The sequence below is a fragment of the Propithecus coquereli genome, unplaced genomic scaffold, assembly GCF_000956105.1.
Source record: "Propithecus coquereli isolate 6110/MARCELLA unplaced genomic scaffold, Pcoq_1.0 Scaffold591, whole genome shotgun sequence".
Lineage (NCBI taxonomy): Eukaryota > Metazoa > Chordata > Mammalia > Primates > Indriidae > Propithecus > Propithecus coquereli.
The window spans coordinates 749,798-768,361 of NW_012151852.1; the positions used below are offsets into that span (position 1 = coordinate 749,798).

The following is an 18,564-nucleotide window of genomic DNA, read 5'->3' on the forward strand; positions in this document are numbered from 1 at the left end:
GCAACTTTCAGCCTAAATTCCAACTGCCCCTCCCTCCCCGCAAGGGCCTGTCTCCAGTTCCGGCTGCAGGCCCACTTCTGTAACCCTTTATAAAAAATAAAGTCTCTTCTCCAAATCTACGAAGACCTCAGGTTATTTGTTTGTTTACTCGCACTTTATACATTCTGCTTGCATACGATTCACCTGAACCTTGCGGGTAGAATTTGAAGTTAATACCCCTGGACAATTTCCTCCTTCTGCCTTGAAACTTATTTGTTTGTTTGTTTATTTGAGCTGATGATGCTGGTTCAACGTGACATCAATAGCGGCTCTGAATGGGGGAAGAATAAGAGGAAATGTTACTTAAAAATATACATTTTGCACAGGATAAACATACTAAAAATTATTCCTTGTTCATCAGAATTCACATTTAGTCTGGAATCTGTATTTCATCTGACAACCTTGCCTGTAAATCAATGTAATTCCCTGCTTACAGCCTTCATTTAGCTGACCTTCCATTAGGGAAAACTCCGTGGGCTTTCTTCAAAGATCGCATTTTACTGCGTCCGTGAGTCAGCTTGGCTGCTGCTACGTCACCACCAGCAACGTCAGGGCCGCGTGAGCAGCAGGAATCTGCTTTACCCCGGTGCTGCGGGCTGGGGTCCCCGGTGGGGGTGCTGCAGGGCCGGCTCCTGCGCGGTCTCCGACTCTCAGCCTGCGCCTGCTCCCGTGTGCTCGCGTGGTCCTGCCCTGTGTCCCCTGCTGTCTCTTCCCCTTCCTCTGTCGTCCTGCGTCAGGGCCCCGCTATCACCGTGACCGCATTTATCCCTAACTGGCTTCTCAAAGGCCCCCGCTCCAAATATGTCACACTGGCAGTTAAGGTTTCAATGTGAATTTTGAGCCTATAACAAGCAGAATAGAATTATTTCTATCAGTGTGTCTTGTATTTGGATTTTTTGCACTGAGAGTGAAGCCTGTCGGTAGAGCGTCTCCGCATGGAGGTGAAACTGGCCACCGGTCTCCCCCGGGCCCCCGCTCAGCCGCGAGCCCCACCCTCCCAGGTGTCTTCGCCGCAATGTCTCCGTGCGGTAGGAACCCCGTAGCCTAGTAAGGGATGCTAGTGAAAGCCATGTGGGTGGTTTCTCAGCAGTCTCTGACACACGTTTCCAGTTTGAACCAGGTGGAATTTATTCCAGAGTATCAAATGTTGGCTGAAGATGAAAGTGAGAATTTCCCCCAAATGTTGCTGTTTTTTTCCATGGTTACTGATATTTCATATAAAATAGTTATTTTTAATCTGTGATTCTTTTCTACTATTTTTATGAACACTAGCCAAGGACAGTTCGAGTTAACTAAGAAGGAAGTGCGTGTGCTTTAAGAAGCCCCAGCAATGTGTCTGTCACCTCTGCGTGCTGGGAGTCCCCCGCCACCCACGCGTGCTCCTGCGTGTTTATACACAGCCTGCAATCTCTGATAAAGTGCATACTGAGTGCAATTTCTAATCATGTCTCTTGTATATAAAACACAGCATTTAAGATTTTATAACAAATCCTTGTAATAGGTGACTTATCTTTTGTTTGCATGCTTGTGGATTTAACATGCTTTCAGAACTGAAATTTTTAACCAAGCTACAAAGCCTCAAAGGGATTTGCAGCCTTTGTAATTGATATCTTAGCACTCCTCGTGCAGAGCTGGGCTCTGCAGAACGCAGCGTGTGCGGCACGTCCGGCCGCACTGGGGGACGCACGGCGCTGCGAGGACCGTCGGGGAAGATGCTCTGAGCGCGGCTGGCTGGCGGCCGCGAAGCCGGAGAGAGGCCCCGCGTCTTTATTTATAATGAAATTCTTGACGAGGAAGCATCCTCTCTAACCCCGTGTTTTTATGGCTCATAACGTTTTGAACTTAACTTGGGAAATAAATTTTCCAAGATTAGTCTCAACTAAAAGGCATTTTTCCTCTTTTGTTTGGAAACTTGGAAATCGGTTTGTTTTTCTGGTTTGGGGCAACTGTGCGGAGGAGATGGAGGACACTTTCGTCATTGTAGGGGTCAGTTTTCGAAACTAAGGAAAAATGAGAAAATTTCCTTTAAAATGCTTGGTTGGGAACAGAGATCTTACTAGGTCAATAATTTTTTAAAAAATGTTAAGCATTTTCAGTCGTTATGTTTTCTTACGAATGCTAAAATATTCTATCTGAATCCACGGCTTCAGTGTTTGACACCTGCCGTGTATTGCAACCAAACCCCGTTAGAAATGAAATTACGGGAGTATAAGAAAATTTCGGTTGAAGCAAACATAGTTAATAAACTACTTATTTCTCTTTGCTTAACGTCTTACTTCTGTGTTTAAAACTTACTGCCTTTTATTTTCTTTTTGTGCCTTTTTATAATTTGCAAAGCCATGCTGAGTATCTACTAGGTGCTTAATAGAACACTGAACACCTAGAGCCTCCTATGGGGTCTCGTAACATTTTTAGTCGTTTTTAGAGGTGACGACGTAACGATTTAGAGTTCTGAGCGAGCGGAAGGACAGGGAGAAAGCGTAGTGACGCGGGGACTTGGGTCCTGCGTGGGTGAGAGCGGTTGTGTGGAGCAGGTGGGGGCCCCGCACAGGGCCACGTGGGGGGAGTCAGTGTCCGATGTCAGAATCAAATATTCAATGTCTTCCCTTTGGTTATCCAGCACTGTTTTATTTTTATTTAACATTCTTTATTTTTAGAGCGGTTTAGGCTGATAGTAAAGCTGTGCAGAAAGCAGAGTCCCGGCATACCCCTCCACCCCCAGCCCCCCCCCCCGGAACCGGCGTCTCGCATCGGTGTGGCGCGTTCCTTACGACTGACGAGCCGACGCTGGCGTGTTGCCATCAACCGACTTCCACAGCCCACGTCGGGGCTCGCTCTGGGCGTCGAACTTCCGTGAGTCTGGACAGACGCACGGTGGCGGTGCCACGTGGAATAGCTTAGCTGCCCCAAGTCCTGCGTGCGCCACCTGGTCACCCGCCCTCCCCACCCCGGGGGTCTTTCCCGTCCCCGTGGCTTTGCCTTTTCCGCAGGGCCGTGGGGTTGGGATCACAGAGCTTGGCCTTTCCAGGCTGGCGTCTCACGCTCAGTGATGACACGCGTTTTGGATTCCTCCGTCTTTCCTGGCTTGGCAGCTCGCTCCTTTTCAGTGCTGATCAACAGCCCTTGTCAGATGCACCGTGGTTAACTCTTCACCTTTTGAAAGACAGCTTGGTTGCCTCCGCTTTGGGACAATTATGAATAAAGCGGCTTAAATGTTCATGTACAGGCTCTTGTGGACGTGCGGTTCGATACATTTGGCGAAACGCCCAGGAGCGTGATTGCTGGGTGCCGTGGCAAGGCTGTGGGCGGCTCCGTAAGACGCGGCCAAACGCCTCCCCGGTGACCGCGCTATCCTGCACCCCCAGCAGCAGTGGGTGAGGGTTCCTGTCTCTCTGCAGCCTCACCAGCACCTGGTGGTGTCGTCGGTTTTTGGATTTTAGCGATTCTCACAAGCGTGCGGTGGTGTCTCGTTATTGTTTTAGTTGCATTCACCTAACGACTGTTAATACTGAGCATCTCTCATGTGCTTGTTTGACATCTGTGTAGCTTCTTTGGTGAAGTGTCCGTTCAGATCTTCTGTCTGATTTTTAATTGGTTGGTTTCTTATTGTTGAGTTTTTGGTGTTCTTTATACGTATGTTTTGGACATAAGTTTTTGATCAGATGTGTATTTTGCAAATACTTTCTTCCTGTTTGTGGTTTGTCTTCTCATCCTCTTGACAGCGTCTGTTGCAGAGCAGTTTTCGGTTTATTGAAGTCCAGCTTCAATGGCTTCCTTCATGGACTGTGCCTCCGATGTTGTATCTAAAAAGTCACCACCAAACCCAAGGTCGCCTAGATTGTCTCCCACGTGATCTTCTAGGAATTTTATAGTTTTGCATTTTACATTCAGGTCTATGATCCATTTTGTCAGGCGTGTAAGATCTGTGTTTAGAGTCATTTCTCTGTTTTCTTTCTCTTCTTCTTTTTTTTGCACACGGATGTCCAGTTGCTCCAGCACCGTTTGCCGAAGAGACCGCCCTGACTACAGGAGTTGCCTTCGCGCCTTTGTTAGAGACCAGTTGACCGTATCTGTGTGGACCTTTTTCTTGGCTCTGAAACAGTTTTAAGATTTAAAAATATTCATAAAATGGCCACGGTGAGCGGCTGGATGGGAATAGAATTAAAGGCAACTAGAACCAAAGTCTTAGGAGTTAGGAAATGAGAGGTGGGAGGCCGCCCAGGAAGACAGCGAGACAGATGCCGCTTCTCGGCGCAGGGCTCAGGAATGGGGAGGACTGGACAGAATTGCCAGAGCCGGTCACGGGGTCCTTTCCTACTGACCCTCCACTCCTGGGAAGGAGCCAGCATTTCAGCGAGTCCTACACTGTACCTGGGTTAGGCTTCCACTCCTCTGGGCAGTGCCCCTCTTTGACAAAACAGAGACATCAAAGAAAATGCTATGAGACAAGAGTTTGAAACATTTGCCTTGGGCATTGTTTCCACGAGACTTTTGGGACTTTTACAAACCTGGGAGAAAGGCTCCGAATAATCTGGGAAAGAATCTAAAAAGAAAACGCGAGAGGGGAGAACGGAAGATAACGTAATTGTAATTACTGGAAGCGTATTTTAAGCGCTCTGTGATGGGCAGGGAACAGTGTGATTGTTGGCAAGAACTTCTCTATACCCTTGCTTGTGTTTATTTCTATTTTATTTATTTCTTTTTGGGGGGCAGTGTACTTTTAAAAAAAACCTTTTCTTCTTTTCTCTTCTCATCCCTTCGTCTTTTCCAAGAGCCTGTAACTCACAGAGAAGTTTATGACTCACTGATGGGTAACTGAGCCGTGCGGGTCTTACCTCCGGACGACGAGCAGGTGGGTCCGGATTCCACGCCCCGTCTGCAGAGCCGGACTCTGCAAGGTCCCCTCTCGTTGTCACTCTCGTTGTCATGACCGCCAGCAGGGCCGCTCCGGTTGGACGCCGCCTGGGAGCCGGCCCTGCTGGGCTGCAGGTGCGCTGCATCCAGAACAAATATCGAAAACATCCTTTTGCTTAGTACAAAGGTAAAAATGTTGTAGAAATTGTATGTTGTAGGAAATATCAGCAACCAAGGGCAACGAAAGTGAAATAGCTTCGGGAGTCATCATCCAGGCTGGCGGGTGTAACGTACCGTGTTACACAGGGCTGCACATACGTGATCTCTTGCACTTCACAGAATGTGAGCATTTTTCCGTGTCACCTACAGCAGCGTTTCTCCAAGTGTTATCCGTATGTAGCCATCTTGGCCGCCGGAAAAGTGACGTCTCTGAGGCAGCGTCTGCTGAACCTGCGTCCTGCTGGACGGGGCTCGGGGACCCAGAGTCTCCAACGAGTCCTGCGGATGATTTCTGTGCGCAGCAGCACTTGCGGGATACTTTCTATGGCATGTTTTTGTGCAACCATTTTACACCATTGCATGATATAACACAGTTTACTGAATCTATTTCTTAAGAATAGATTCTTACACTCTTTTAGTATTTTGGTATAAATAATTCTATGAGGAATATATTTATCCATACAATGTTCCGTACTTCTGGGATTATTTCCTGGGATAAATTTACTCAGGACTAATGAAAGTTCTGGGGTGAGGAAATTCACGTTTAAAGCTGTGGATACTCGTTTGCTTCTCCACTGACTTGGCGTTTACCTGGTGGAGCGGAGCTGCTACCTACGTGTGCACCGGGTCACCTGGGCATCCTGTCGTAAGACACCTTCTGGCAGGGAGGGGTGTAAGCCCCCAGGTGAGGCCGGAGCAGCAGGTCCGGGGATGACAGTCTGTGGCGCCAGGCGGGTGAGACACACAAGAGTATGAGAGTTCATCTCAGCCGTGGAGGTAGCAAGTGCCCGTAGCCAGATGAAAAGTGATTCACATAAAGAGCCTTTGACCTGTTGGCATGACGACCCCTGCGTGCCCTGGTGTCCACGCTGCAGTGTCAGGATCCGTGTCTCCCTCCGCCCTGTCATCAGCTTGGCTCTCGGGCTCCTGCATGTGGCAGCCTGACAACAACCAATACAGTGAAGGTTAAAAATAATGAACAATCCAGAACTTATTCCAGTGACGGTCTTAGGTCATATGTCCACCCCTGAACCAGCTACAGTGACCAGAGGGCCAGGGACCTGTGTCCCTCTCTGGAGTTGGTGGCCTCGGAGCCTCATGCACACCACAGGGGCTGACCATGGGAGGAGAGTGTCGCCCACTCGGGAAAGAAATGCAGCTCTGTCCCCTGCAGCCCTCTGCTCCCTGAATGCGTGATTTCCGTGGCTCGAAACGCTGGTTCAGGGACCAAACACTGCACCTGGCACATGGGTGGAGGGGCTGGTGAGGTGACGCAGGGCATCGGCCCAGGCCCGGGAGCACCCGTGGGGGGCAGGGGGCGAGGGCCCCACAGGCAGGCCTGCTGTCGCGGGTGGGTTAGCAGGGCTGGGGCAGCAGGGGTGGCGTGGGACCCCTGTGAGTGTCACGGGTGGCAGAGGTCACGCGAGACTGGCGTTCCGTGGGAGCACCAGCATTGCCACCAGGCCTGGCAGACTGGCAGAACATTCCGGTGTGAGTCACATCACAGAGGTGACGACGTGCGAGGGCCCATGTGGGGAAGGTGGGGGCGTCTGCCTGGAGCATCTGCAGGTGTCTGTAGAGCTCAGGTTTCTCCTAACACCTCGGAGTAATTCTGCTCAAATCGCCAGGGAAATGCGGGTGCCGGCGGTCGGCGTGCGACACCGCGGGACACATGCCGATGCGATCTGCAGCGGCTGAACTTGGTGCCCTGCCCTCCCCGACCGCCTTGAAGATCTGCAGACCCCGTGGGAGGAAGGAACTGCTCCTTCCAAATCAAAACAAACCCTGGACATGGCGTATGCACAGAGGGCGGCGTGAGGCCGACGACGGCCCCTTGCATAAACCGGCGCAGAAACCCTGCCTTATTAGGTGGCTTTGGCCGCGGTGCGCTTCCTGTGGTCCCTGCTGCTCTGCACAAGTTAAATATTTAGAGTCTGTCCTGTTTGCACACGTCTGCCGAAGTGTTTCTTTCAGCTTCTCCCTGTCAGGACGGGCCTCAAACTAAACAGGGTCCTCGGGCCGGGAGGAAGGGGGAGGCGTCTGGGGACAGTGCGGGCCGTGGGCGTCAGACACAGCCCAGGGTTAGTGTCCCCAGGGTACGGTTCTCCACCGAGCTGCTGGGTTTGCAGCTGAACATTTAAAGCAGTTACTCTGTGGCTTACAGTGACAGCAGATATCAGGGCATAACGTGAGAAATGAACACGCATTTGTGACGCAGCTTTAATAACGACACTTTCCTGCTTAGTTTCCCCTGCTAAGCCTTGGGGGTGTGTGTACCTTGACCTATTAGCAGAGCTGCTAAAACATTGTTTGGAAAAGTACCTTTATGGACGACAGTAGCACAGTGGGTAGGTGGCGGACCTGGGGTGTGGACAGTTGGACAGGGAGTGCGTGGCTGCAGTGGACAGGTGACCCTCCCGGGGGTTCGGAGTCTTGGTGAAGTTGGAAGGCAGCCGAGCGCGGGCCTGTCTTCTCTGCGGAAAGCGAACGTGGGCAGGACCCTCTGAATCCGCCGCAAACATCGAAGGCTAAACCAGGCTGAGCAGCAGGAAAATGTCGCGTAGCTCAAGGACGCCGGCGTCCGGGCTCTGGGGCTGCCTGTGACCCCGGCTCATTCTCGATCAGGGGCACAGCGCTTGGCGTCTTCCAGAAGCTCCGCTGTGATCTGCCCGGAGACTCCGCGCCTCTCCAGTGCAGGCCCCGGTTTCCGTGGTGATTACCCACTTCTTGCCCCACGGTCACGCTCCAGCGTCTTGGTTTCACCAACATCAGTGCTGTCGGACACTGAGCCAGGGCCCCGGGTCTCACAGCGGATATTCCCTGACTGCCCAAGCCTTGATCAGGGTCCAGCCACTCAGACTCAGTTGTCCCCACTGCCCAGCGGGGCCGGCGATGGACCAAACTCTCACCGCTATGGCGAGGCGCGAGCAGGTCTGCGCATTGCACCCGGCGCTCAGCCCGCTACGTCCATTTGCACGATTGTGAGACCTGCTATGTGCTGATTTAAATACATAAAAACCACAAAATTCTTCCCCTTGAATAATCCAAGTTTATGTCTAATTCAGCAGTCCCCACAGTTTTCGATGTAATAATCCCTTTATACTGCTAAAACTTAGGGAGGATCCCAAATCACTGTTGTTAACTGGGTTCTGCCTGCGGTATTTGCGATCGTGTTAACGCTGAGGACTCGGTGCGCAGGGACACGCTCCGCCAGGCTGCGATGGTTGGCGTCATCACAGACCCCCTGGGGCCACACGCTGCGAGAGTGACAAGGCGATGGACACTTCAACGGCTTGAAAGCCGTAGTTCTGACCTCACAGAACACCTCCGAGGGCCTGAAGGACCCCCAGGGATCCTCGGGCCGCGCTCTGAGAGCAGCTGGTCACAGTAAGAACTCGGGAAAGAAATGCAACTCTGTGCCCTGCAGAAATGGCAGATTCCTCTGTGGACACACGGGCTCAACCTCACGCGCCCCAGGTGGGGGTGTGAATCCTTGTGCTGAAACGCCCCAGCCCTGCCGGGCCCTGCCACCGCCCTCACTGCGCGGGGCCTCGCATACAGCCGGCCAACCACGCGGTGGGGCGGGGGCGGGGGGGACCCAAGGGGCGAGAATTAAGGATGACAAAGGCGGCCCTGGGACCACAGCATGAACGAAACCAGGCTGGAGTTGGGGCCAGAACTGGAGAGGATACATCAGCGAGAAAAGAGGGCTGCTGAGGGCCGGTTTCACCCATTTTGAGCATTCTGGGGGCCAGCTCCGCTGATGTGTCACTGGAACTTTCCGCCAGACTGCGCACGGGGAGGGAAATGCAGTCACACACTGGTCCCCGTGACTGCCCAAGACGGCGCGTCGTAGCCGTGGGAGGAAGGCTGTGCGGCCCTGCTTTGCCCTGTGCGGAGAACTCGCCCCTGGATTTCAGTAACGGCCGGAAAGATGACGGACGGCGGGAAAGGAAGTGCAGGGGGACCCGGACCCGCCTTCCCCGACAGCTGCCGGACCCTGACCTTCCACTTCCGCTTCTGGTCTTTGCCCGTCCCGTTTCCCACGTGGACGTTCCGACCCCTGGACGCCCCCCCCCGCCACGCTCCCCCTCCCTCGGCACCTGCCCAGCCCCAGCCGCGCCCACCGCCCCGCCCCTCTGCGAAAGTCAGCCAGTGATTCGCAGCAGCTTTGAACATGAGGAGCCGTGTCATTTACTTTTTTTTTCAAGCGTTTATTATTGTTTGCTTTTTCTTATTTCAAAAATAATTCATGCAAATGGTAGAACATTTGGAAAATTCAGGCGGAAAGAAGAAAACTAAATAGCCCTGACATCCAGGCACAGCTGCGGAGGCAGAGCCGCGGCGAGCGTGCACTTTGGGGCCGGGACGACCCGGCTCACGTCCCGTCCCTGCTCTCAGTTCCCTCCCGGGAAGTTACTCGGCTGCTCGATTCATCGCCTTGCCTGTGAGATGCCAGCCACAGCCCTGCCCGGCCGAGTCCTGTGCAGTGAGTCTGCACGTGAGAGCATAACGAGCTACTGACCGCCGACGTTACCATGATCCGTCTCCACGCTCTGCTTACGTGCGAGACGCAGGCGCTTTCTGAAAAGTGGGCTCCTACTGAGCAACTGTTACTGCTTCATTCCAGAAATATTTTTGAGTGTGGAATCCTTTTTAAACCACAAAATTCTCCGCAAACCTCCCTTATGTGTAACAGTTAAGTTTCTAGTATCCACTAGCCGAGACCATGTACCTAGGAGACAAGCAGAGAGAATTCACGTCTGTGAACCCCAGTACATTTGCACTCACGTAAAACCGGGAGAACAAAGGTGCGGGAGTTGTACTCTGTATACTGACCAGGCTGCTGCGCGTAGTAGGCGAGCACCTCGTGTAAGTCGGGGCCCCGCGGCTCCTGGACAGCAGTGGCCGACAGACACCTTAGTCTGGGCACTTGCGGTTACTGCCTTGTGCTGGGCTGTCTGTTTTTATACTGGTTCATTAATGTTGTGTTGCTTGTTGTTCTGTCGTATGTCTCGTGGCCTCAGATTGGCTAAGGCAGCCATCGTCCCGTGTGGGGATGAAAGTCATCGTCTTAAACTGGCCCTTTGTCTGAAAGGACGCTACCAGAGTTGTGACACATCAGCGTGACCGTAGCATTCTTGGAAATCCTTGACCTGGTGTGAGTGCGCATGGTCCGTGGCTTCTCCAGTCGTGACCTCCCTGCTCCACCGGCTCCCTGCGCCCGACCCAGCTTGCAGTGTCTGCCGGAGACAGGTCTGCTGGACACGCCTGTGCGTGGGTGCACGTCTGAGGCCAGGGCCAGGGACCGCTGTGGTCACAGGGAGAAATGCCTGGGGAAATAGGGACCTGGTGGCTCAACCAGGAGTATTTATGGAGACAATTCTGAAAGCACTGTGAACAGACTTGAAGATAATAGAAGACATCGGTCTGTTGGTCTTGCCCTCTGAAGCTTACAGCAGAGTGACTGTGTGTCCGACAGCCACTTCCTCATAGCAGATAACGCAGGATGTCGCTAATCGACAAGGAGTGCTTGCTTCTCATGTGTCCGCTGACCTGGGTGGGCCCCTCAGGGGCTCCAGGCTGTGGTGGTCTGGTCCACCCCCCTGCCTCTCAGCTTCCTTGCACAAGTGAGAAAATCCGGAATGTTCTTCTCACGGCAGCAGCAGAGGCACAAGAAGGCAGATCCCGGCACACAAGGAAGGCCGAGCCCTAGCTCGGGTCAGGTCTAAATACCACGGCAGCCACGGTCCGTTCTCATGTTTGAGCCCAAGTTGCAGGCCGGGGAGGAGCCCCCAACCTCCGCTGGGAGAACCACAAAACCTGGGGTAGGGAGAGATGGGGCGTGGGCCAACGCAACGCATTTATTCCTGGAAATAACGGCGTCGATGTCCTGAGCAGGAACGGACGGTTGAAGCGGGGCGCACGTGCGGGCTGCAGGCGGGGAGGGTCCCCGTCCCCAGGACCGGGTTGTGGTCGCCACAGTAACTGGGACTTGGCAGCGGCCATCGCAAGTAAACAAACGAGTCCACGCGCGTCAGAGCAGCGCAGCAGGCCGGCAAACGCCGGGCGTCGGGCCAGACAGTAGTGACAAGGTTTGGGGCAGGGCAGGACATTCGAGCCGGCCACGAAGAGGTCCGTCAGGGAAGCTGGGAGGAGAGCGAGACTGGTCCAGACCAAATTCAGCCGGACGTGAAAACCGCCTCCGAGAGAGACTGCTACGAGTAGCTTCACACAGATGCTCCTCTGAGCCCTTGGGACAAAGGACCTGCCCAGATCTGACGCACTCTGGCGGCCTCATTCACACGTCCTAACGAATCCTCCGCTGGCCGACACGGGCAGCGCTTCACGGCCCAGAGCGCCACGAGAAACAAAGCTAACTTGCATGTGTAAAACCAAACTTGGCTGTGGTTACTGATTCTCATGTCCTCTTCCTTATACCGTGTTTCGGGGTACAAATGCTTTGGTTAATAGAGTGCTCATATGGTAGAACACTGAGCCTTCTTGGAAAAAAATTAAAAAAGAAAAAAAAAATCAGCATTATTTCCTGCGAAGGGAAAGTGCTTAAAAATACCTTCACGTGTATTTTTGCATGTCATTGAATCTGAGACACTACCCCTTGGAAGACACACCAAAAAGGAAAAAAAAATTAACAATTAAAATGCGACAAATACTTTCTCATGTCTTAGAATTCCTATTTTATACTTATTGAGAGAACTTTGCAAGACTTCTTCAGGCACTGACTGTGTTTGCTGAGAACGTTTACACGGAGGGGACGCAGGGGGCACCGTGTGCAGCGAGGTGCGTGGGGCCCGTGCACCTGCCCAGGTGACTCACCGCAGTCGGGGGGCGGCGCGTCCTCCCCCCGGAGCCGCCCAGCGCACCTGCTGGTCGGCGCCTCCTCGCCTGTGGAAGCAGCTGCTGTTTGACTCTGATCACCGGGTCACTGCTACCCATCCCAGAGCTTCAACAAGTGGAATGACGCGCTAGGTGGCCTCTGTTTCTGTGCCTTCGGGGTCGGTGTGACGGTTTTGCGGTTCATCCTCCGTGGTGGTACGTGTCGCCTCCTCAGTCCCTGCGGTTCACGTGTGTGATCGCACACTGCGTGCATACACCACACTTTGTTTCTGCGTTTCCCAAATAACGGGTATTTTGTTTTTTCTCCCAGGTTGGGGCTATTACAAATGAAGATACCATGTACATTCTCATACTAGTAACTTTGTGAATGAATGTTTTAATTACTATTGGAGAAATAAGAAAGAGTAGGTTTCCACAGCGGTCTTAACCATCCACACTCCTGGAGGAGCTCGCTAGAGCTGCGGCGGTCCCAGGGCTCTGCCAACATTGGGGTGGGTGTTTCCAATCTGGTCCTCTCCAGCAGGCGTGTGGTGATGTCTCATTGTGGTTTTTATGTGCATTTCCATGATGACTGATGATGTTGAACAGTTTTTTCAAGCACTTATGGTTCAATCGTCTTTTTCATTTTGAAGTGTCTGGTCCAAACTTTGCAAAAATTAGATTGGCTTGTTGGTCTTTTGTATTGATCTGTAGGAGTTACCTGGATAACCAGGAATCTCTGCCAGGTGTGTGTGTTAGGATACCTTCTCGGGGACTGTGGCTGGCCTTCCCACTTTCTTAATGACATCTTCTGGTGAGCGTAAGTCCTAAATTTAATGACGTCCAGTTTGCTGAATGCCACTGCTGTGGTCAGGGCTTTCTCTGTCTGCCCTAGCGATCTCTGTCTAAACCAAGGTCACAATGACATTCTCCTGTATTTTATTTTATAGTCTTTATTTTTTAGCTTTTGTGTTCAGATCTCTAGATTATCTCTAACAATTTTTACGTGTGGTGTGAGTTAGGCTTTTTCTCCCGTAGTTGGCATTTGGATATCCCACTGTCTTGGAATTATTTGCCAAAAAGACTTTCCCTCATGGTGCTGCTTTGGTGCCTTGTCAAATACCAATTGAACACATAGTTTTGAGTCTACTTATAACTTTTATTCTTTTCTATTCATATATTCAGCTATCCTCAACCTATTAACATACTGGCTAGACAACTGAACTGGCTTTATAATGACTTTTTAAGTAAGGTAATACTTGCCCTCCAACTCTGTTCTTTCAGAAGAAAGCTTTGGACATCTTAGGGCCTTCGCATTTCCCTATACATTCTAGAACCAAAATATCAGTGTCCACTAAGGAGCTTTCTAGAATTTTGACAGGAATTATATTGGATCCACAAATCAGTTTGGAGGGGAATTAACATTGTAATGTTACTCATTTATTAACATGGTATATCTCTCCATCTATTGAGGTTTTCTTTAATTATTTCAGTAATGCTCTTTAGTTTTTAATGTCTTACACATATTGTCATAAATGTATTTCTAAGTACTTTTTGTTTTTGATGTTATAGCAAATGACATTTAATTTTTTTTATATTCAAATTATTCATTGGCAGTAGATACAAATAGAGGTAACTTTTGCATATTGATTTTGTATCATGGGACTTTGCCATGCTCACTATTAATTCTAGCAGTTTTTCTTTGTAAATGCTTTAGAATTTTTTTTTAACATGCACAGCCTGTCTTGTGTGATTAAAGACGATCTGAATCTTTCCTTCCAATCCTTATGGATTTCCCGTTCTTACCTTGGCTGTCTTTGTGGGACCTTCAGAATAATTATAAATGTAAGTAGTATATTTCCAATTTCAAAGTGAAAGCGTTCAAGCTTTTGTCATTAACTATGATCTTAGGATTTTTTTTAAAAAAAATATATATACTCTTTGTCACATAAAGAAGGTTATCCTCTATTTCTTGTTTTCTGAGAGTTTTGACACTTAATTAATGAAATAGTTCACCTTACTAAAAATATACAACTAATCTTCTTTTTTCAAAAGATAGATAATTTTACTGTAGCCGGAAACATCTGCATCGAGGGCATGATGCTATTGCAGTGTCTAAAAGAGCTATTCGGTGTTATCTGTGGTGTCTGAACTAGTCCCTTCGGTTTTGCAGGACACGTTATCCCCTTTGCAAACACTCGTGTGTCATTCTATCAGCAGCTCCCAACCAGCTTATGAAGCAGTTAGACAGGTTTGACGTTGTCTTAACAAAATACCTTAGACCGGGAGGCTTGTAAACCACAGAAATTTACTTCTCACAGCTCTAGAGACTGGAAGTCCAAGATCAGGAAACTGGCAGGTTGATGTCTGGTGAGGGTCCATTTCGGGTTCGTAAACGGTGTCCTCACGGGGTGGACAGAGCGAAGCCCGATCCCTTTCGTCAGGGTGGGGAGCTCATTCCCGGGGCCGTGCCGGCACAGACGCTCAGGCCATAGGAGTCTGTCTGGCCGGGCCGGGGCTGAGCTGAGACGTCGCTCTGTCCTCACCCTGCTTCTTCCCCGTTTCAGCTGCGCGCCTGCCATATTTTCGGAAAGATGACCTCAGACTTAAATAAAAACTCTTTGACTTTAAAAATTAGATTTGCTTAATTGCCTCTTCATGCTCAACAAGAAATGGACCAGAAGATGGGGATAGACAGAAATTAGAATCCGCCAGCGTAAGGTGGATATGAATCAATATAAACATAACGGACATTACACTTGGTGTCCATTTACTTGATAGTTAGGAGCTGCTGGGGCGGCGTGCGGCACCCTGTCCACTCTGGCGGTAGCTCCTGAACAACTCGAGGTGCTGGCTGCTCCTGAGCGACAGTTTCCTGAATTCTTTGCAAGCAAGGTGTGTCTGGGGAAGTCTATCGTGCCAAGAGGAGACGAACGTGGAGAGACGAGACGCAGAGTCCCTTAGCAGCTCACACCGTAGCATCCGGCCAGCAGCCTGGCGACCTCCCCAACAGCAAACAGCAGGACAGGCCCATGGTGGGGAGTCTGGGGCCGGGAGAGGCGTCCTTGAAGGGCGCAGGTAACCGAGCAGACGCAGAACACCTGGCGGCAGGAGGAAGTGGCGCTGGGCCCCGCAAGGCCACCGGCGTCTGGGCATTCCATCTCCACGGCACTGGCGCGGGGGCAGTCGCCGTGGGGGCAGCTTCGGCTACATCTGTGGTTCAGAAGCGTCTCAGGATCCTGTCTGTTGGAGGGCGAACAACTCCCTAAATGTTAACGCAAAGCTCTCGAGGAGATGTGCTGGCCCGAAAACCTCACACACGCAGCACAGAATTTATTGAAACGTGGACAGATCCGGAGATATTTCTCTTGAGCGTGGATGTGATCTGTCATTGCTTCCCTCAAAATGCTTCGGGCATCATCTTCCCGAAACCACAGGTAGCCTGTGGTTAACACGAGAAGCATTTAATATTTTTTAAGTTCATAAATGTCTGGCAGCTGCTTGTTATAATCTAAATTCCCTTTGGTTATATTATTTGGACAAACTGTCAGACACATTGTAAGTCACAAACATCTAATACTAGTTCAGAAAATAAACTAGTATTTTTTTAATGGACATTCCACCAACTTTGCAAAGGTGCTTTTCTTTGAAAAATGGTTGTTAAAGCGCATAACTCACGGGGTGCTTCGCGAGCGGGCGCCCTCCCTGTGCGCCAGCTGTGTCTCTGCAGCCTGTCGCGGGACCCTCACCTTCATCGCGGCTTGCTAGAAGAAAACCTAATTTGAATTTCTCCAGGAAGCTGAGTTCCTCACGTAGAGCCAGGATCATCAGATGGACTCGCGTGAGTGAGCGGCCCTCACCGCCCCAGCGCTCGTGCAAACAGACACGGATGTCGTCTGACTCTGCTGTGATAGCTTCGATATTTTATAACATGCTCAGCAAATTTTAAGAGGTTTTTGGTTTATTCAATATGATTTCATGATAAGCCTTCCAATATGGCATGAAACCCTCAAGAGTTATACTGCAAGAATTTTCCACAACTATTTCTATAGATACAGTGTGTCCTTTCATAGAGCATGAAAAATGTTTTGTGGCCAGATGATCACACCATAAATTCTGTGCACTAAGAACATTTCTGAACAAGCGCCCGGTGACCGTGTCAGTGAGCGACGGGTTTTTCAGGGCGCCTGTGGGAAAGGCAGCCGCCACCAGCGGGGGCTGGCGCTGCCCGGGGGGCTCCCTTAGTGACCCCCCAATAGCTTTGAGGATTTCCACAAAGCAACAACCCCAAACAGCATTTAGCTCAACACCATTTTAGTCTATTCACTTGATCTAAAGTAAATTATTGAACAATTAGGAAAGGAATATGAACCACCGCCATTTTAATTTCATACCAATTTCCTAGTTATAGTTGGGGCAAAATCCTCTTTAAGATAACCGTGCTAACTCAGGGGCGGGTTTTATTTATGTGTCGTGCATTTGCTCAGCAAAAATCCAGAGTATATGAAAGGAAGTGCAGAAATTAAAGGCATGATTCATATGAAATGTCAGTTGATGACAAGTTTCTTCTTCTCTCTTATTCATTAAACCCATTTTGAGCACCTGCTGTGACATTTGAGTGACCCTTGGCGTCTGTCTGAGGTTATCCTGCAAATGTCCGTCTGGACGGAGGCAGCGACAGCTTTAGTCGTCACCAGCCGCTATTGCGACGGGCTGAGCGCCCCGGCGGGCAGAGGGGGAGAATAATTGTTAGTCATATGGGAACGGGAAATAGGGAAGAATCCGAACAGCAACGTTTATTTTCATGTTTCTCCAGTAAATACACAAAGTCATATACTTTTTAAAACTCTAGCAGCAGCATTTGGTAATAGAGTCGGTAATGAACTCATCGTAAAATTACGCATGTGATTATCCTTGCTTTGTAAATAGAATGACTGGAGAAGCTGAAATGCAGGTGGTTTTCTAACAGTTGATATTATTGCCATGATTTATCTCAAAAGAAATTCACTGAGAGCCCATCATAGGCCAGGTATTCTTTCGGCATCGGAGAAACAGTGACGGCGACAGCTGGCGTGTGCAGAGCACGGTTGCTGCGCCAGGACACGGACGATGTCGTTAGTCCCCGGGACGGTCCCCTGTGCCTCCACGCCACGCCGGCACGCGACTGGCTCCGGCCGGGTGGTCTTGAACAGAGGCACACTAGGCGCCCTCACGTGTCCCGCCTGCGTGGCGTCACCTTCACGGTGCTGAGACCCCATGGCTGTCGCAGACCAGTTTCAAAGCAGCCTTAGAGCACAACTTTCCGAAAGTCACTTCCCACTCGGGAGAGAGATCCTGAGTGCCCGGCCCTGCCGTTCCTGGCACGCGTGTGCACTCCCGGCCTCACGGAGGGGCTGTCCCCACGGCCATTCCGCCTGGACGCTGCAGCCGGTCAGGCGTGCGTGCACGTCCACGTGTGTCTGTCAGCACACGCACATGCTGAAGTGCTTGGCTTAGCCGTTTGGGGCAGAAGATGGATATAAGCAGACATGTCTAAACAGTAAGGAGAAACCCAGTTTATTGACATAAAACAAGCCAAACCTTTATGCATTGCAACGCATGATACGGAAATTTTTAAAAGTCATTGTTTTATTTTTATGTGAATGAGTTTCAGTACTCATGGAGCACAATGCCTGGCTCACAGATCTGAGTAAGAATACCCGTAATGATAGTATTAATAGAATACTATTCCTCTTTACTAATTCCCGGTGGCGAAGCTTGTTCCAGAAACACCACAGTGGAAATTTCCACCGTTTTGGGCTGATCAGCTCGGACACATTGAGAACCTGCTCTGCTCAGATGCAGCCAGGCGGGCGCGTGGATTTTCGCCACTCACGCTGGCAGGCGGACCTGGCGGTGGGTGCTGACGTGTGAGCTGAGGGGCACCAGGGCTCTCCTGAGACTGGACGAGCCCCGCCCTGGGACGCTCGGCTCGTGCCTGCTTGACACACGGCTCTGGAGCCCAGAGAAGACGGCTTCCAGCCCCGGGTCCGGTTCCGACCTGGGGCACCCAGTCCGCCTGGATCACCTGTCCAAGGTGACCGCCGTGCTCACCGGGAGCTCCCTGTGTGCTCAGGAAAGAGTGTCCACCCTTTCCACGGACACCGGGTGTGGGTCAGTGATTGCGGGAGCCCCTTGGACCCTCCGGGACCGGGAGCCCCGCATGCTCCCGGCTCTCTGCGCCCCAGGGTGGCCACGCCCTTCTCCGCCCAGTCCTCCGTGCCCCCGGTCACACCTCTCCGTGAGCCCCGTGCACGAGACGCCCCCTCGGCCCTGCTCACCTGGCTTTTGTCTCCTTCCTCGCCCCAGTGTCGTCCTGTGACCAGGAGCACCAGTCCGCCCTCGAGGAAGCCAAGCAGCCCAAGAACGACAACGTGGTGATCCCGGAGTGCGCTCACGGCGGGCTCTACAAGCCGGTGCAGTGCCACCCCTCCACGGGGTACTGCTGGTGCGTCCTGGTGGACACGGGGCGCCCCATTCCCGGCACATCCACCAGGTAAAGTGCACCCTAGGGGCGGCGGAGAGGCTTGGGGCATGAACGTTGGGAAAGCAGAGCCCCATTCTCCTGTCCCCCCC

General features: G+C 51.3%; 1 protein-coding gene across 1 annotated transcript in view; it reads left to right on the plus strand.

Moving 5' to 3' along the window:
- SMOC2 (SPARC related modular calcium binding 2) overlaps window positions 1-18,564 on the plus strand; it is a 131,566-nt gene that overhangs the window by 49,704 nt on the left and 63,298 nt on the right. The window contains exon 8 of the mRNA XM_012658961.1: window positions 18,298-18,484. Within this exon, the coding sequence (XP_012514415.1) occupies window positions 18,298-18,484 (187 nt within the window). The remainder of the gene's footprint in view (window positions 1-18,297; window positions 18,485-18,564) is intronic.